The following is a 15,422-nucleotide window of genomic DNA, read 5'->3' as shown; positions in this document are numbered from 1 at the left end:
CTTAGATCCCCACGCAATCCTGACCACTCTTTGTCTACCCATTTTGTTTTATTATAATAGATGAGAGAAGGCCCATTTACAGTAGCAATTTCCTGTTTTACCCTGCCTACCTATTATTGGGATTGTTATTTCAGCAACAAATTATAATAGTTTATATAATGAGAGGGTAAAATTGTCCACCAACATAATTTTTTGACTCCATAGACATTTTTTTTCCGCTTTTGCCCTATCCAGTTCTTGATAGAGTATTCCCGCCTGTCACGCGGGTGACCCGGATTCGATCCCCGACAGCGGCGCCATTGACACTCACTCTTTTTTGTGTATATATGGTGTATGGGTGATGTAGATAGATGATGGTCATTGAACAAAATAGAAGCGTATCAAAACCTAATTATCCCTCAATAAGTAAAGGATGAGTAGGGTATCGTTCCACTTTTAAGTGTATGTTTATATGAAGGACTTGAACCAAAAAAAGGGGTTTGAGGGATTAAAAACTATAATTGTAGAGATTTTAGATTCTAATGCTAAATTAAACTAAACTAACTAAACTTATACTAAAGCTAAGAATTGGAAATAAGGAGAGAATATGGAAATACCAGAGATAGATTCAAAGAGATTCAAATCCACCAATGGTTTTGATTCAATGACTTTTGCTTCATGTTGTTTGAGAGACTTTTCAGCTGCTCAATCGTCCCACATTCTCCAAACTAACTACAATCGTTATAAATATTGAGGGCCCGAGTCAAGACTTTCTTTTGGGTGAAACATCGTTAAACAATTTAACTCTACTTAAGATTGTTCCTATATTCATGTTTTACTTAGTATAAGATCTTCTTTCCTTTTATGTGAGATTTGGAGCCTATTTAATGAATCACCATCTAAGGCAAACACCGTGGAATACTTCCCTTTACTCTAAAACACTACACAATTAGTAAGAAAAGTAGAGAATAATAAGTATAATATTCAATTACAATAAATAAAACTCTATTCTAAAGCATTATATTCAATTCAATAAAATAAAAGCATTACTAAAAGAAATATTCAATTAAAATAAATAAAACCCTAAACCAAGCATTTGATATTCAATTGTAATAAATAAAAACATTAATCTATACTTCCATCCCCTGGTGTGTGAAATGGAACTAATAACTAAAAATATAAAGAACTAACTCGACAAGAAAAGTAGAGAATAATAGTATAATATTCAATTACAATAAATAAAACTCTATTCTAAAGATTATATTCAATTGTAATAAAATAAAAGATATTCTTAAGAAATATTCATTCAGTAATAAATAAAACCCTAAACTAGCATTGATATTCAATTGTAATAAATAAAAACATTAATCTATACTTCCATCCCCGGTGTCAAATGGAACTAATAACTAAAAACATGTTAACTAACCCGATTGAAGAACACCATAAACCAGAAGAATCATTAAACCTTAAGCACCGACTTCATCTCCTCCCTTGAAGGAGAAGATTAGCCTTCCATAAAGAAGGAAGAACACGAAGAACGAGAAGAAGAAGAGTCGAAGAACATAAAACTAGAAAGACTAATTTATTAAGACTCAGCTAGTTAAAACCGATCTTTTATTATTAATCTCTCTCTGCCTCAAGTTCTTGAGACACATTAGATCTGAAAATAAAGGTACAAATGTAATTTAAAATTAACTAATATATTTCATATCTAATATCTCATCTCACATCTCATATCTCATCTTAATTCAAAATAACTATTATATCTCACATCTCATCTCACGAGCTCGTTATATGAACTCCATTTTATATAAACTCTAAATTAACTCCACCACCAAAAGTGGATTTATAATAGAAACTACATTATGACCAAATCTTACAATTCTAGCGACATTAAACCACCGTCTATGTATCTATTAGAACTTGCTTATTACAAACTAATTAGCTTATATTTCAACAAATGGGAGCTAGTTTGTAATAGCTTCCTCATGTGCTTCAATTATTAAGCTCACAATAGATCGAGTCCCAATGGTCCAACACATCATGGGAACTCTAGATATCGCTGCATTTCGCTATTTAGCTCACTAAGCCATAATCTCGTTCAAGGGTTTGTCTAAGACTATTGGCTTATTTTCAATCTTAGTCTTCTCCAGTCCTTCCAACCTAGCTTTATCGAATTCTTCCAACTTCTTCTCCTGGGCTAATTTTTTCAGCTTGGATAGCTCAATGTCTAGGCTCATCTTTCTCTTGTACAAATCAACATATGTCATGGGCTCCTCTAAGATGGAGTTCTCACCCTCTCGGATCTTAAGCGGGTACACGATCGCATTTGGAGCTGGATTCTGAAACGTCGCAATGGATAACCGGCTGTGGTTGGAATTTACCACGGCTTGGTGGTCTGCATTCTTGAACCTTCCATTGCTAAGAAACTGCGTTCACAATTAGAAAATTAGAAACACTGTGTTACAAAATACAAATGCCAAATGACTGGAAGAAACATTTCAACATGGGTTGGACTAGAATCTGGGTTTCGTATTTTTGTTAACCAAATATCACTCACATGACCATGATCGCCTAAGTTGACAACAAAGGCGTCTTCAATGGGTTGAACCGTGATCCATGTCTTCCCACCATCTTTAGTCGCTTGAAGCCCACCGACTTGGTCTTGGAGCAAGAGGGTAATGGTTCCTGGATCTGTGTGTCGCTTGAGTCCGAGTGTCAAATCAGGTTGTGGGCATTTGGGGTAATAATTAATCACCACTTTCTGATCCATTTCCACACAGGCTTTTGTCAAGGCTTCTTTATCAAGGCCCATTGCCTCGGACAACACTTCTAACAATTTACAAGCTAAGTCCATTAGCTTCTCACTGTAATTTTCAGTCACAGATCTCCATCCTTCTGGCTTGTCGGGCCACCTTGAGTAGTCTCGAGTTTGGATTGGGTATGAAAAGTAGGTAACTATCTCGCGCCAGTCCTGTACCGACTCACCCTGCAAAAGTTCATCTTACTTATAACTAATTAATTAACTACAAAAATATGGTCATCATTGCACTATGCGTCTTTCCAGTTCAAACTGAAAAATTGAAAATTTCTACATATAATAATATTCGAAATGTCACTTGCTAGATGTACTACGAGGCTGAGCCCACATTTGTATCATTGTATATTTGTATGTGGTCTTTCAGGGCATAGGACTAGGAAGAGGACCAAAAACATAGTCCGGGGCTCCGGGGACAAGAAACTGGCTCTATACCATAAAAGTTGCTGATAGAATGATAGCATACACACACTCTTTCCAAGTTTGAAATCGACATTTTCTTTGAAAAAGCAGAAATAGAAATCTCGAGAAGTGCACACGTAAGTACGTAACATTAAGAAAAGCACGGACTAGGGAGGGGGGGGGCGCCCTAGTTTTTAGACGCCACACGTCTACACCAACACCGACTACCAACTTCCCATGTGGGATGCTCAAGTCTGCAAGACCATTGGCAGTAGACGTATAAATATGGGAACCTATATATATATAGTCGATGAATTTTGCGTTCTCCATTTCTACTGAAAGAACGCATATACTAAAATTTCTATAAATGTCAAGTAAAACAACAGTTTGCCGGATATCCTGATTATCTCAACAGGCTACGCCACTATAAACGATTGTGAGACCAAGGTCTCATCATCCGCTATGTGTGAGTAGAGAAAAGGAACCCCCTCTAGGCCTTTCCGTCGTGCTGATTCACTTTGGGATAGGATATTAACGGATTTTGCTGTTACCACAAGGATGAAGTGTTTTTGTAACTTACCAAATATGTGATACTTTTCAACTTTTTGGACTAATACCCAAGATGAAACTTTCGTTTGTGATCTCGATGTAACGCTGGCTTATGGATCAGACATTAAATGTTTTGAGCAAGGGAAAAATAAGCAGTCCCCAGCCACTCGTATTGCTATTTAGAAAGGACTACCAACACTGTTTGTATGGAGCTTGTCCTCGACCTCTGTGTATGATTCATTGTGGAGTACAAAAAATCAAGAAAAAACCCAGAAAAAAGTGGTAAAAAAAGAACAAATAAAAAATAAAAAAACGTTCAAGCTAGTACTTTGATTTTTTTTTTAATATATGTTCAAGCTAAAAGAACCTAGATAATTAAATAAATAAATAATTATCCTTTTGATAGACTTAATTATAAAACGTTGTAAAAACAAAAGAACAAGTACCATAGTACCTATAATCTAAACTTTTAATAGTCAGTAGTGATTTGTAATTTCAAGTTTGCAACGAAACATTTATTTGTTAAATTGAATTGCAAACTACATGAGACAGAAGTATACCTGAAGGTGGCTAGAAACAATGAAACCACCTTTCTTGCCCCCAGACATATCGAAACGAACCTTTTCTTCTGGTGGCAAAGCAAAGAACTCTTTAGCAAGACGGGTCATGTCCGAAATCAAGTTTAAATCAACACCATGATCAACAACTTGAAAAATTCCCCAGTTTTCACATGCCTCAACAATTTTCTTACATATCTCGACTCTACGACCTTCAGTTTCATCAATTCCAGCTAGTGAAAGGACCGGTATTTCATTACTAAAGTCATTGTAAGCAACCTTAGGTCGTTCGTCCTCACAACGTACAAAACTAGCTCGTAGCGTTTTCTCGTCTGCTATTGCCGTCAAGGTTGATGGGGGCGGTATAGGAGATGGAGCCATTAGGTTGTTCTTTCTTTTCTAGTGAACCCTGTATGGTTGTTACAACTCAAAAAGTTAGGAAGTGTGCATGCAAAAGGGTGCGTTATATAGTGTACGCATAGGCGTAAGGTGAAGGTGTGGAAGATGTACCCACCTCTCGTGCAAACTACCACACTAGTATGCTTACTTAGACTCACTCACTCACCTTTGTTTTTTGTGAGTCGTAGCTGGCGTTTGAAAGTTGAAACTATACTCTACAGTAATTATATCACGTGGAGCCACTCTGCTGTTTTAAATCTGGACCGCGCAAGAAAAACTAAGTCGGTCTTCCAGTTTAATGTCAAATTATCATTAAGAATATTTGCCTTCTAGAAGATGCCTTTGTCGATAGTATAAGAATAATCTGAAATTTGGTTAGTTGGTTAGCACCATTTGCATGCTCAATTTTTGCTATTTTGCCAACTTTTATCCAGATATTTTAATAATTTAATGTACTTTTTCCTAAGAGAGGCGCATTTGGCGAAATCAACTAAAAAAAACTTGAGGCGCATGTATTAGGGAAGGGGAAATTGATAAATTGATAAAGGGCATATAGATCTGATAAGGTTTAGGAATTAGGAGGAAAAGAGAAGAAAATTTGTAAAATACTATTTTCAAGCATGGACCAAAATATCACCGATATATATCGGTATTTTAGTACACCAACATCGATATTTTCGATATATATCTACCGAATATAAAATTCTTTTTTTATTATATATATCGGAATTTCCGATATAAAATTTTATATCGCCGATATAATCGATATATCCGATATTTATGAGATATATCGGTTGATTTTTTAACCATTTTTTAATATAAATCCGATATTTCCAATATATTTCCGATATATCCGATATTTTGATATTTTAAATAGTTTGGACTGGTCACCAAAAAAATAGATATATCCAAAATATTCAATATATATCGGTTTTTAGGTACACCGATATATTCATCGATATCGATATTTTAGGCCTTGTTTTCAAGTACCAAGCATTGAACGCAATACTCAATATGATTTTGTTTTTAAGTAGAAGACGAAAAGTCAAAAAGTACTAAAAGTAGTACAGATTTCATTGCATATACGAACTACTTCCAAAAAAGCCGACGTGGTGAAACACGTCCCACGCACCGAATCCTGCTGACGGTTGAAACAAGTTGAGAAAACATCTCACGTGAATTTTTATCGAAAAAAAAAATCTCACGTGAATTTCGTCTAACTAACTGTCCGCGTTGGCATATTTCCTCTTTAGTTGATGCAGCAGAACTTCTACGTTTTCACGTCCGAATATTTCAGTTTTTATATATCGTGATGTTTGCATACATGATACATCAGTGTAAAAATCCACAAAGAAATAGATATATCCATGCAGATTTTAGGGGTCAAATATATCCCTATATAGTGGTGTTTTATAATATGCACTCCGAGTCATGGTCATGTCTCTGCCGAGGCATAGCACTTGTCTCATTTTTAAAGACGAGTCTGAGAAGTGCTCAAAAAGCTCAGTTGTTTTACTTGTAGCGATTCAGAATGATGATAAACGGCTTGTTTTACTAACAACTTCAAAAATTTGTTCTGGCTCAACTTATATCATAGACCAAAAGGCCTGAGAGCCAAAACGAGTACCTTTGGTAACTCATTTCGCGCTGTAAATTAGCAATCCTAACTTTGAAAACAGTTACTTATAATAGTTCTGCTTAGTTGGAAACCTCTAACCTAATTAAAAAAATTTCACAACTTTAAACATTTTCCTACCAGCCCAGTTGCCAAAATTCTTTGATTTTGCCCAATCATTTTTTAGTACTAGCCATTTGGCCCGGCCTATGGCCGGACTTGCTACATAGATAGCTAAAGACTCAAAAGCCTAAAATCCACTTGAATAAATAATATATTTATATTGATAGAACGGGGTGATGTGGCTTCTTGGGAGCATTCTCACCAAACTTGAGAATTATTGGTTTTTCAAAATCATCAAATACCTGATAAAAATGGAAATACTAATCATCAACACATTTGTCCATTAACACAAATACCATAAATAGTTATTAATTGACTTAAATCCGAAATTCCTACGCAATATCATTTGAATCTTGTTTCAAACTACTAAGTAGTGTACCACTACTCATTTACTCTCATTAGTCATTAGACACGCATGCAAAACATAACAGAAGCAAAGGACACTAAATCAGAAGTTGAAGCTCCCCAAAACTCCAAATCAAGACATATACAATACCATTTCAATGAAACAAAATTTACTTACAAATATGTATTATGGCATCTCGATTGCGATAATGTCAACAATGGTAACAAATTATGTTTTTTTTTTTTTTTGATAATGATAACAAATTATGTAACACATAGGAGAGACAGGAATATACACGTACGATATACTTCTTGATCTGATGATCCTCATCAAACTCGTAAGTCCAATCAGGAACATACAGTGAGAATGTTGTGATCATGTAAATGGGAAAGACGATAAACCCTCCAAGCCTGAAACATTGATAATAAGCCATTAAAGTTTTGCATTCTTACGATGAAGACTTCTTATATTTTATCTTTTTGCATCTTATATTGCTCACCATTGCCAACGATATGCACTGAAAATGGAGAAATGTCCTGATTTAAGTACTATAGGTCTGACCTTTGTAGTGAAAGTCTCTATTAGAGCAACAATCAAGTATACCAAAGCAATTCTCTGTAGGTAAAATAACGAATTCTTGAGAAATTATTTGAATCGGGCAATCGGCTAAGAAATTAGATAGCTCTTGTTATGATCAATTGGCGTAGAAAGACCCAAGCCTAGTTACCAGTCTCTAGATCAAATCATGCATTTAGAATCGTAGGATGAAGTAGGATTGCTAACTCAACCCAAACTTGTGTCGTTGCATGTTATGGGTCTAATACAACCCAAGTTGAAATTTACCCATAGTTCCCTGGGCTTTCACAGTTTTGTTTTTCTAAAATATGAACAAAAAAAAAGGGTTAGCAAACCTGAAGAATGCCACGCCAATGGATTTGCTTCATGTCAATTCCATAAGAGAGGTCGTCAGGAGCATGAGAGTAGCCACCTTCAATCATATAGAAAGTTGTATTAGAAAAAAGCCAGAAAAGTTAACAATAAGAAATATTTCGTGCATAACTTTTATTTCTAAATTTCTTCCATAGATTACCTTGCAAAATAATTCCCCATAAGAGAAGCTTTATCAGATCATGTATAGTTTAATCAAAAAGAGTTTTTTGGATCACTCTATTCCAATTCTAGTTCATGGTGCAGAAGCGGGACAGTTGAAAAGCAAAACTCCTCTCAGTTTCCTTAAGTTCCACATTTTACCCTTAAAATCTTAGCTATTACTACTCGTGATTTTTTCCTAACATTATGGTATTTCCCTTTATATAGGCAATATTATGATACTAATTTGTGTGACTACAAACAGGTCCATGATCTTTGGTCACATGGTCCAAAAATGGGCCAGCCAAGGCTGCCTTGGAGATTTGGAAAAGGTGGACTTCATGAAAACTCACTACAGATGCTTTTGACTCAAAATATTGTGTTGGATATGTATAGAGATTCAAGTACATCGCACTGTTTCATCATCTGTTTCGTCACCTTAATATACGGTTTGAAACTCCATATTTTTCCTTTTCTTGCATCGGTTGGGAAATGGTAAGTCACATTCTTCTTACAATTAAGAAAGCTAGTTTACCTTCACTTAAAAAAAAAAATATATATATATATATATATATATATATATATATATATATATATATATATATATATATATATATATATATCAAAAATGCTTAACTGAACAGAGTAAAATTTACTGAAGGATCTTTTTCAGAATGACAACCCCACGGGACATTCTCTTGTGGACATATCGTCACCATTTTGAAATCATTATCGTGAATTAAAGCATGAAGTTCAGAGATTAGTGAATAGTGAATAGTTAGGCACTAAGAGAAACAAATTTCCGTTGTAAACACACACACATACAAACAAATGAAAAGGAACATCTAGCAGCAAACAATCAAGAATAAAATGGGTGAACTGTGATTCTTCCTAGGGCCTTGCGAAGTTTAGCTAAGGTTTAGGCAAAAAATGTCAGCTAAATGCAACTCTGTAATCTTCACCACCATCATATTTTTTTCGCTCAGAAAATATATTAAAAAGGAGCGTGCAAAAATCAATCCAAATGTGGACTCTAGGTAGGTCAACAAACACACTGACACACTCCCAAGGTGTGTGCACCAAACAACCAAACTCTTTCTTATGACAGAATTTTTAGTTTTTAAAAAATGGCATTTCCATATTTATATTTAGAAATAATATTTCCGTACTTAATATATTCAAATTGGTCACTCTTCAGGTAACCTGCCAAGAACTCTTTGTACGGACCAATTTAGACATGTTTCCCACCTATTTAATCACGTTAATGCATATTAAGTATATCAAGTAATTGCAAGCAAGGCAACCCGAATTCAACATCACAATTAAAATCTCGAGTACAGGAGGAGATACCTTGTAACAAAATAGACTATATACTGATCTCAAGCCTCAGGGCGAACCATCGTGCTTGTTTTATATATATGGTATAGTCCCATAAATATAACAGTGTATGCTTTCACTTGAAAACAAAACAGAGTCATGACATATGAAACAGAGCTTTATACTTGCCATTAAACTTTTAAGTACCTCGAAGAGGAGACAGTGCTAAAGAAGTACCTCGAAGAGGAGACAGTGCTAAAGAATTGTTAAGAAATGATTTAGATAGTAATATTATTCAACACTTCACCAGTAAGGGCATCACTATTTTGAGGTTCTTAATTGAGCTCAAAGTGAGATGTCGACTCATAAACATAACATATAAAGTTTAAGATAATGGAGCCACAACGGACCATTTTGCAAACTTCTTTGTAAGTGAGTCATAAGAGAAGATTAATCCGGTTGATAACACTTGAAAAGTTGAAAGTTCAAGATGAACTAACACATACACAATAATGTTCCCAATTCAAACCCAGAAAGCAGATAAAATTTGTTTTGCATCATACTAATAGCTTGAATGTGTGAAAATGGCTTGGTTTACCAGTCATCTTTGACGTGGTAGATTTTGACATAAAAAATAACAGACAATGTAAACTTCAAAATCCATTTACAGATAGTGATCAACATTGGGTTTCGAGTGTGCTACAAACTGAAAATTGCAGGCAATTTCATTCCCATTTAAATATGAAGGCAAGTGTGATGAAGATTTTAGGGTAACATAGGTAAAAAAGGAGTACTATTTAAGTATGGCCTTTTTTAGGGAATAAATAAAGACTACTAAATCACGATCAAGTAAACTAAACTAATGTGCTCACCATGAAATGGATATCCAGATAAAAGTAACTCACACATGACCAATCCGACTACTATTCTCTAATACATAAAGAAAACTAAACTAATGTGCTCACCATGAAATGGATATCCAGATAAAAGTAACTCACACATGACCAATCCGACTACTATTCTCTAATACATAAAGAAAGGTAATCATGTATTTTCAAAAGAAATTCCAGAGTCCAGATGGATGCTCAGTGGAGGATAATTAGTATCCAAAAAGTAAATGTAAGGCACGTACACAGTTAGTGACCAGCCCTTGATTGGCATCCACTTTGGAACATTGATATTTCCTCATAGATGATGTAGCAGAGCCAATCATACTTTGCCGCCAATGCTCTCAACTTGAACATGTTATAGCTATAAGCATCAGGTTCGCAACCTCTACCCACCATCGAGTTGAACTTTTAGCGCGTCTTCAACTTGACCCTCATAAAGCAATAATCCATCGGTAGTATATATATGATGTTTCGAGGTACCACATTTTTATGTACCATCAGCTTGAATAAGTCAATGGCGATGCATCAGTACATCCGAACATGGGGAGCTTCTCTTCTTTCAGTCTCTTTTTGACATTTAAAGAAATTGAAATTATCGTCTATAGCTCGTCGTGAGAATCCTCATCTTCTCCTTCTCCTGATCCAGCACCTACAGCCCCACCAGATCTCTGGTAAACAGCAGTGATGATTGGGTTGCATACAGCTTCTACCTCCTTGAGCTTCTCATCATAATCATCCTTTTCAGCAGACTGGTTTTCATCGAGCCACTCGAGAGCCTCCTTGACAGCAGTCTCAATCTTTTCCTTCTCCAGATTCAAGCTTGTCTGCAACCTTGTCCTTGTCGTTGATTTGGTTCTTCATGTTGTAGATATAAGTCTCCAAACTGTTTCGGGCATCAATCTTTTCCTTGACTTTCTTATCTTCCTCCGCAAATTCCTCTGCTTCTTGAACCATACGGTCAATCTCCTCCTGACTCAGACGACCCTTGTCGTTGGTGATGGTAATTTTCTCTGATTTGCCACCGGCCTTGTGCACTACTATTGATCAATTGATCAATTGATAATTGTTCTTGGATGAGAATATTGGTGTCCCTCATGCACTACTATTCAAGGGTTATCACCTTTGTGCTGGGGTTGCAGGTCCCTATGACTGTCCAAAGGAGACAGCACCAATACCGTCTCTATATACTTCATGAATACCTCTACTTCATATCTTATTGCACTCACATTTTCTTAGAAAAACATTAACGCAAAAAATGTTTTGACATGTTACTTTGGAATCTTTTATCCACTGGTGTCCTAGATTTTAGGAATGAGTATTTTCAGCCCTGTTTTAAGTATCATTCCCTGACTGGGTTGTAATACAGTTTCAAATGTGCCCATCCAGGAAGAAATCGTATTGCATTTAACAAATAATAGTAGGTTGTTGTAGACTTGTGACCATTGCTCATTTTTAAGTGAGAATTTTGAAAAGGCTTATCAAATGCTTGCTACCCCGCTACAAACATATCAGTTAATGCAACTAATCAGAGTCCGAGTCCACAGAAAAATAAAGTCTTGGTCTAACAGTTCGCAACTGGGAAGGACTGGAGTCAGAGCTTTGCCTTTTCACCATTTCCTTTTCGGACTTATTATCATTCAATTTTAGAAGCAAAGAATCTGCAAGAATCAAACAATGGCTACCATGTCAGTAAAAACCTTTTTCAATGCATAAAATGTAATATATTGATATAATGAATAAAATCATCAACATCTAGAAGATTACAGCCAGAATCTAATTTCCTCGGACATGACCCAGACGCCCATCGACGGGAGAGAGAGAGAGAAAGAGAGGACAAAAGTCACAGTTCCACCAACAGGCTGAAACCAAAGCCAAGGCTGCCTATCAGGCTAGCACGTCAATATAATAGGACGGAATTAGTACCTCCTCCAACCAATCTATGTTGGTAGTCCTGTTCAAATGAAAGGAAACTATTATTAGGTCATCATAGTACCTTGGTGTGTTACTGTACTCACGGGACACAAATCCTTTCTACAAACAGACAAAATTAAACAAATTTGTAAAAAGCTATCAAAGTTAATTAGCCTCATCCAGCTTACTGCAAAGACAAAAAAAAATTATAAATAAGTATATACCAAGTCGAATTCCAAACAGGGAACCCAATTGTTTTTAAGAAGGTATTCAACTTCCTTGGCCAAAGACTCGGCTGAAAGTGGGGGCCTTTGGCAAATAAATCGAAGTCGCATCTCTAAGATAAGGTAGACATAGGGAGAGTTTTTGGTTTTCTCTTCCTATTGGTCAGAGTTTATTTTTTGAAAGGTATAAAGGGAGAATTAACAGGTATCATTCAATCGGGATCTGTAATCCATCAGGTGGTCTATTACCCATTCTCTCATAGATCCAATTTTTTTCTCATTTATTATGATTATCCCTCCCCCCTCTTTATTCGTTTGATACATTATTTTATATTTGGGTTTTTATTGGTTCTGGGTTTGATACATTATTTTATATTTGGGTTTTTATTGGTTCTGTGAAGACTGTTCTAATAATTCCAGGCAGTTAACCGAAAAGCTGATATTCAAATGGCTAGAAACCTCATACCTTCTTGAGCCTTGCGTTCCCTTCTTCCAGACGTGATACCTTGTTCTCCAGCTCATTTGTGTAAGCCTGTCAACAGAATTCAGCACGGTGACAATATTATCAAGCAACAATACAAAACAAAAGATCAACCTATATTCATTGCCATACTTTAAACAGGTTAAGTGCATCATCAACTCTATTCTCCTTACAAAGACGGTCAAGAATCATATTATAAATTTTCAAATCAGGCTTAATATAATCCTCCTTTTCCATTGTACTCATAACCTTAAGTGCAGCATCAGCATTCATAGTTTTACAAATCCCATTTATCATAACACCATAACCATACCCAAAGATTTTCTGAAACAAACTCACAGCTTCTTCTACTTTACCTTGTAAAAAAAACCCGTGAAGTAAAGTACTAAAAGTAACACCATCTAGCTCTAGCCCAAGTTTTAAAACAACACCAAGTATCGAAAAACCGTAATCTACTCTCCCAACATGACAATAAACATTAATCAAGATACTATACGTAACAAATACTTTAATCAATGAAAGAACAGTATAATAACGTTTCATTTTAATCACAGTTCCTAATAACTTATTAAATGGATAAATTGTAGGCAGCACTGCAGCAGTAGTGTCTTTTCTGCAAAAACCCACTACTTGGTGAAATGGAAACACAAAAGATCACTCGCAATGATCCATGTCTGTGAGAGTGCGTGTGTGAAAGATGCCGTTCAATGGCGATTTTGATGTAGAGAATCTTCATATAAAACAAACTTGTAGAACAAAATGTAAATATACTTCAAAGTTCAAACTGATGGCATGTAAATATATAATATCAGTACTGGTACTTTACAAAATTTAGTCCTCAACAGAAGAGATTTCATTATGAGAAAAAAGTAATTCTCAGGCAAACCGAAATCAAATAGGCAATGAAGGTGGTGTACCAGTTCCCATATGAAGACAAATGGCCGGGTTAACTAATGCTGGCTTGTGCTCTCTCTCTTCTATCAACATATCTCTCTAGATCTCATCTCATAACCCGGCCTCTCATGAATCCATGTGCATCCATGCATTTCCACCAGTAGCACACATGTTCCTGAAAACAGAAGTAAAAATCCATCAAACTTATTATGTTGTATATATTTGCATGTGTAACATAACAACTAACTACACTGTGAACACATAATGCGTGTGTATATCCAAATGGCTCGAGCCGGGGAGCGGCCAGGGAGTGCAAATTTGAGGGAAAAAAATCGCAGTAACTCGATCTATAATCAAACTTAAGCTGGTATGAATATTTGAAACTACTGTATAAGGACAATTCCAAGATTTCAAGAAAATTTGACTTGCTGCATCCACAGTCTAACTTATATTCCTAGATCCATCAATCTATGCCTATATGAGTGTAAATTAATGCACGATCCAAATGGTTTGAAACCTCTTAGCAGTATATGCCTGTAGGCATGCCCATATCATCATCCAAATGATTGAGCTATTTTGGTCCACAATATGTATTGGGTATATTTAATAAACAAAATTTTAAAAAGCTGAAAAGTAAAAAAGTTTGATCAATGATGGAAGTGGTAAGTTGTACTGGTGTAGTCGTGTAGAGTGCTTAGATTCTATATACACTATAGACATATGCATACATTCCACGTGCAGCACATGAACCCATTTAGCATTACCTAATGAGCAAAGCCAGAGTTCTGATAACCAGTCTTCATGAGTTGTCCCCAAACCTTGTGAAACTGAAAAGGCAAAGTAGAAATTGTAAATCCGAGTATGAGTGAGACATATTCAGGGGAGCCTAATAATTATCTATTTATGCATACATTATTGAAATTATCGTCTATAGCTCGTCATGAGAATCCTCATCTTGCTCGCACTTTCGTTCTTGTATGCTATTCTCAGATATTCGTACTTTGTCGCAGACAAACCGCAGTCCCTCCCAGCTGTTTTTTCCACTGAATTTACCAAACATTAGATGTGTACAGAGGAGGATACCAAAGCCTTCTGGGACAACATCCAAAAGGAGGTTTCTTGCCTCTGAACTATACCTCGCACCGCCAAATAAGGCATTTGCCCAATGTTCGCCTGATGCTTTCGAGGCTCCTTTCAAACTCCTTCTCTCTGGGTGCATAAGCAGCAGAATAAAAATCCCCAACTAACATACGTTTCACCTCTTGAGAAAACTGTGTCGGTAGATCTCTCCTGAAGCTCTCTGAAAGGTACCTCAGACAATAAGCATGGAAACCATTTTCAAATACCTGAGATATTGATTCTCTCAAGCCCTTGTCGACATCTGCCACAAATGTTATGGGTTGAGAAGTTGAAACTGCAGTTTTCAGTTACATTAAAAACCAATGCCAGTTATCGACAGTCTCCGAATCTACAACAGCAAAGGCAACTGGAAAAACACCATCATCCCCATCGACTCCTGTCGCAGCTAATAAAGTCGCCTGATATTTAGACTTTAGAGATACGCTATCAAGGAAAAGGAGGGGATGACAACCTAGCTCGAAGCCGTGCAAGGAGGCATGGAATGAAATAAAAAGACGATGAAAGGTTGAGTCATCTTTAGTGGTGAAGTCAGCAAAACTACCCGGATTAGTCTCCAATATCTTCTCACATAAAAAGGGCACTGACTCAATGGATCAACTTTTCCTCTCGTTGTTGTTGGACATATTCTTGAACCAATCAATAAATCAGAATTCGTTCAAGTCAGTCCCCCGTAAAACCCATAGCCAGA

General features: G+C 36.1%; 1 protein-coding gene, 2 long non-coding RNA genes and 1 pseudogene across 3 annotated transcripts; all 4 read right to left on the bottom strand.

The window, feature by feature from the left end:
* Positions 1-1,868: 1,868 nt before the first annotated feature.
* LOC147519769 (naringenin,2-oxoglutarate 3-dioxygenase-like) lies at positions 1,869-4,874 on the bottom strand. Its single transcript, XM_086591323.1, has 3 exons — positions 4,309-4,874; positions 2,540-2,968; positions 1,869-2,408 (listed from the first exon to the last, which is right to left on the bottom strand). The coding sequence occupies exons 1-3, from the start codon at positions 4,684-4,686 to the stop codon at positions 2,064-2,066; spliced, it is 1,152 nt and encodes a 383-aa protein (XP_086447449.1). The 5' UTR covers positions 4,687-4,874; the 3' UTR covers positions 1,869-2,063.
* A 1,909-nt stretch (positions 4,875-6,783) lies between these two features.
* LOC147519768 (uncharacterized) lies at positions 6,784-7,945 on the bottom strand. The gene is made up of 4 exons (XR_015214285.1): positions 7,879-7,945; positions 7,700-7,776; positions 7,288-7,403; positions 6,784-7,198 (listed from the first exon to the last, which is right to left on the bottom strand). It is a non-coding gene; the product is annotated as an uncharacterized LOC147519768 (long non-coding RNA).
* A 1,414-nt stretch (positions 7,946-9,359) lies between these two features.
* LOC147519767 (uncharacterized) lies at positions 9,360-10,134 on the bottom strand. Its single transcript, XR_015214286.1, has 2 exons — positions 9,432-10,134; positions 9,360-9,401 (listed from the first exon to the last, which is right to left on the bottom strand). It is a non-coding gene; the product is annotated as an uncharacterized LOC147519767 (long non-coding RNA).
* Positions 10,135-10,571: 437 nt separating this feature from the next.
* On the bottom strand, positions 10,572-11,277 carry LOC147519766 (luminal-binding protein 3 pseudogene; annotated as a pseudogene).
* Between the last annotated feature and the right edge of the window lie 4,145 nt (positions 11,278-15,422).

Source organism: Coptis chinensis, chromosome 2 (assembly GCF_015680905.1).
Source record: "Coptis chinensis isolate HL-2020 chromosome 2, ASM1568090v1, whole genome shotgun sequence".
NCBI lineage: Eukaryota > Viridiplantae > Streptophyta > Magnoliopsida > Ranunculales > Ranunculaceae > Coptis > Coptis chinensis.
The sequence above is the reverse complement of the archived record's forward strand: the minus strand, read 5'-3'. Positions and strand labels throughout refer to the sequence as shown.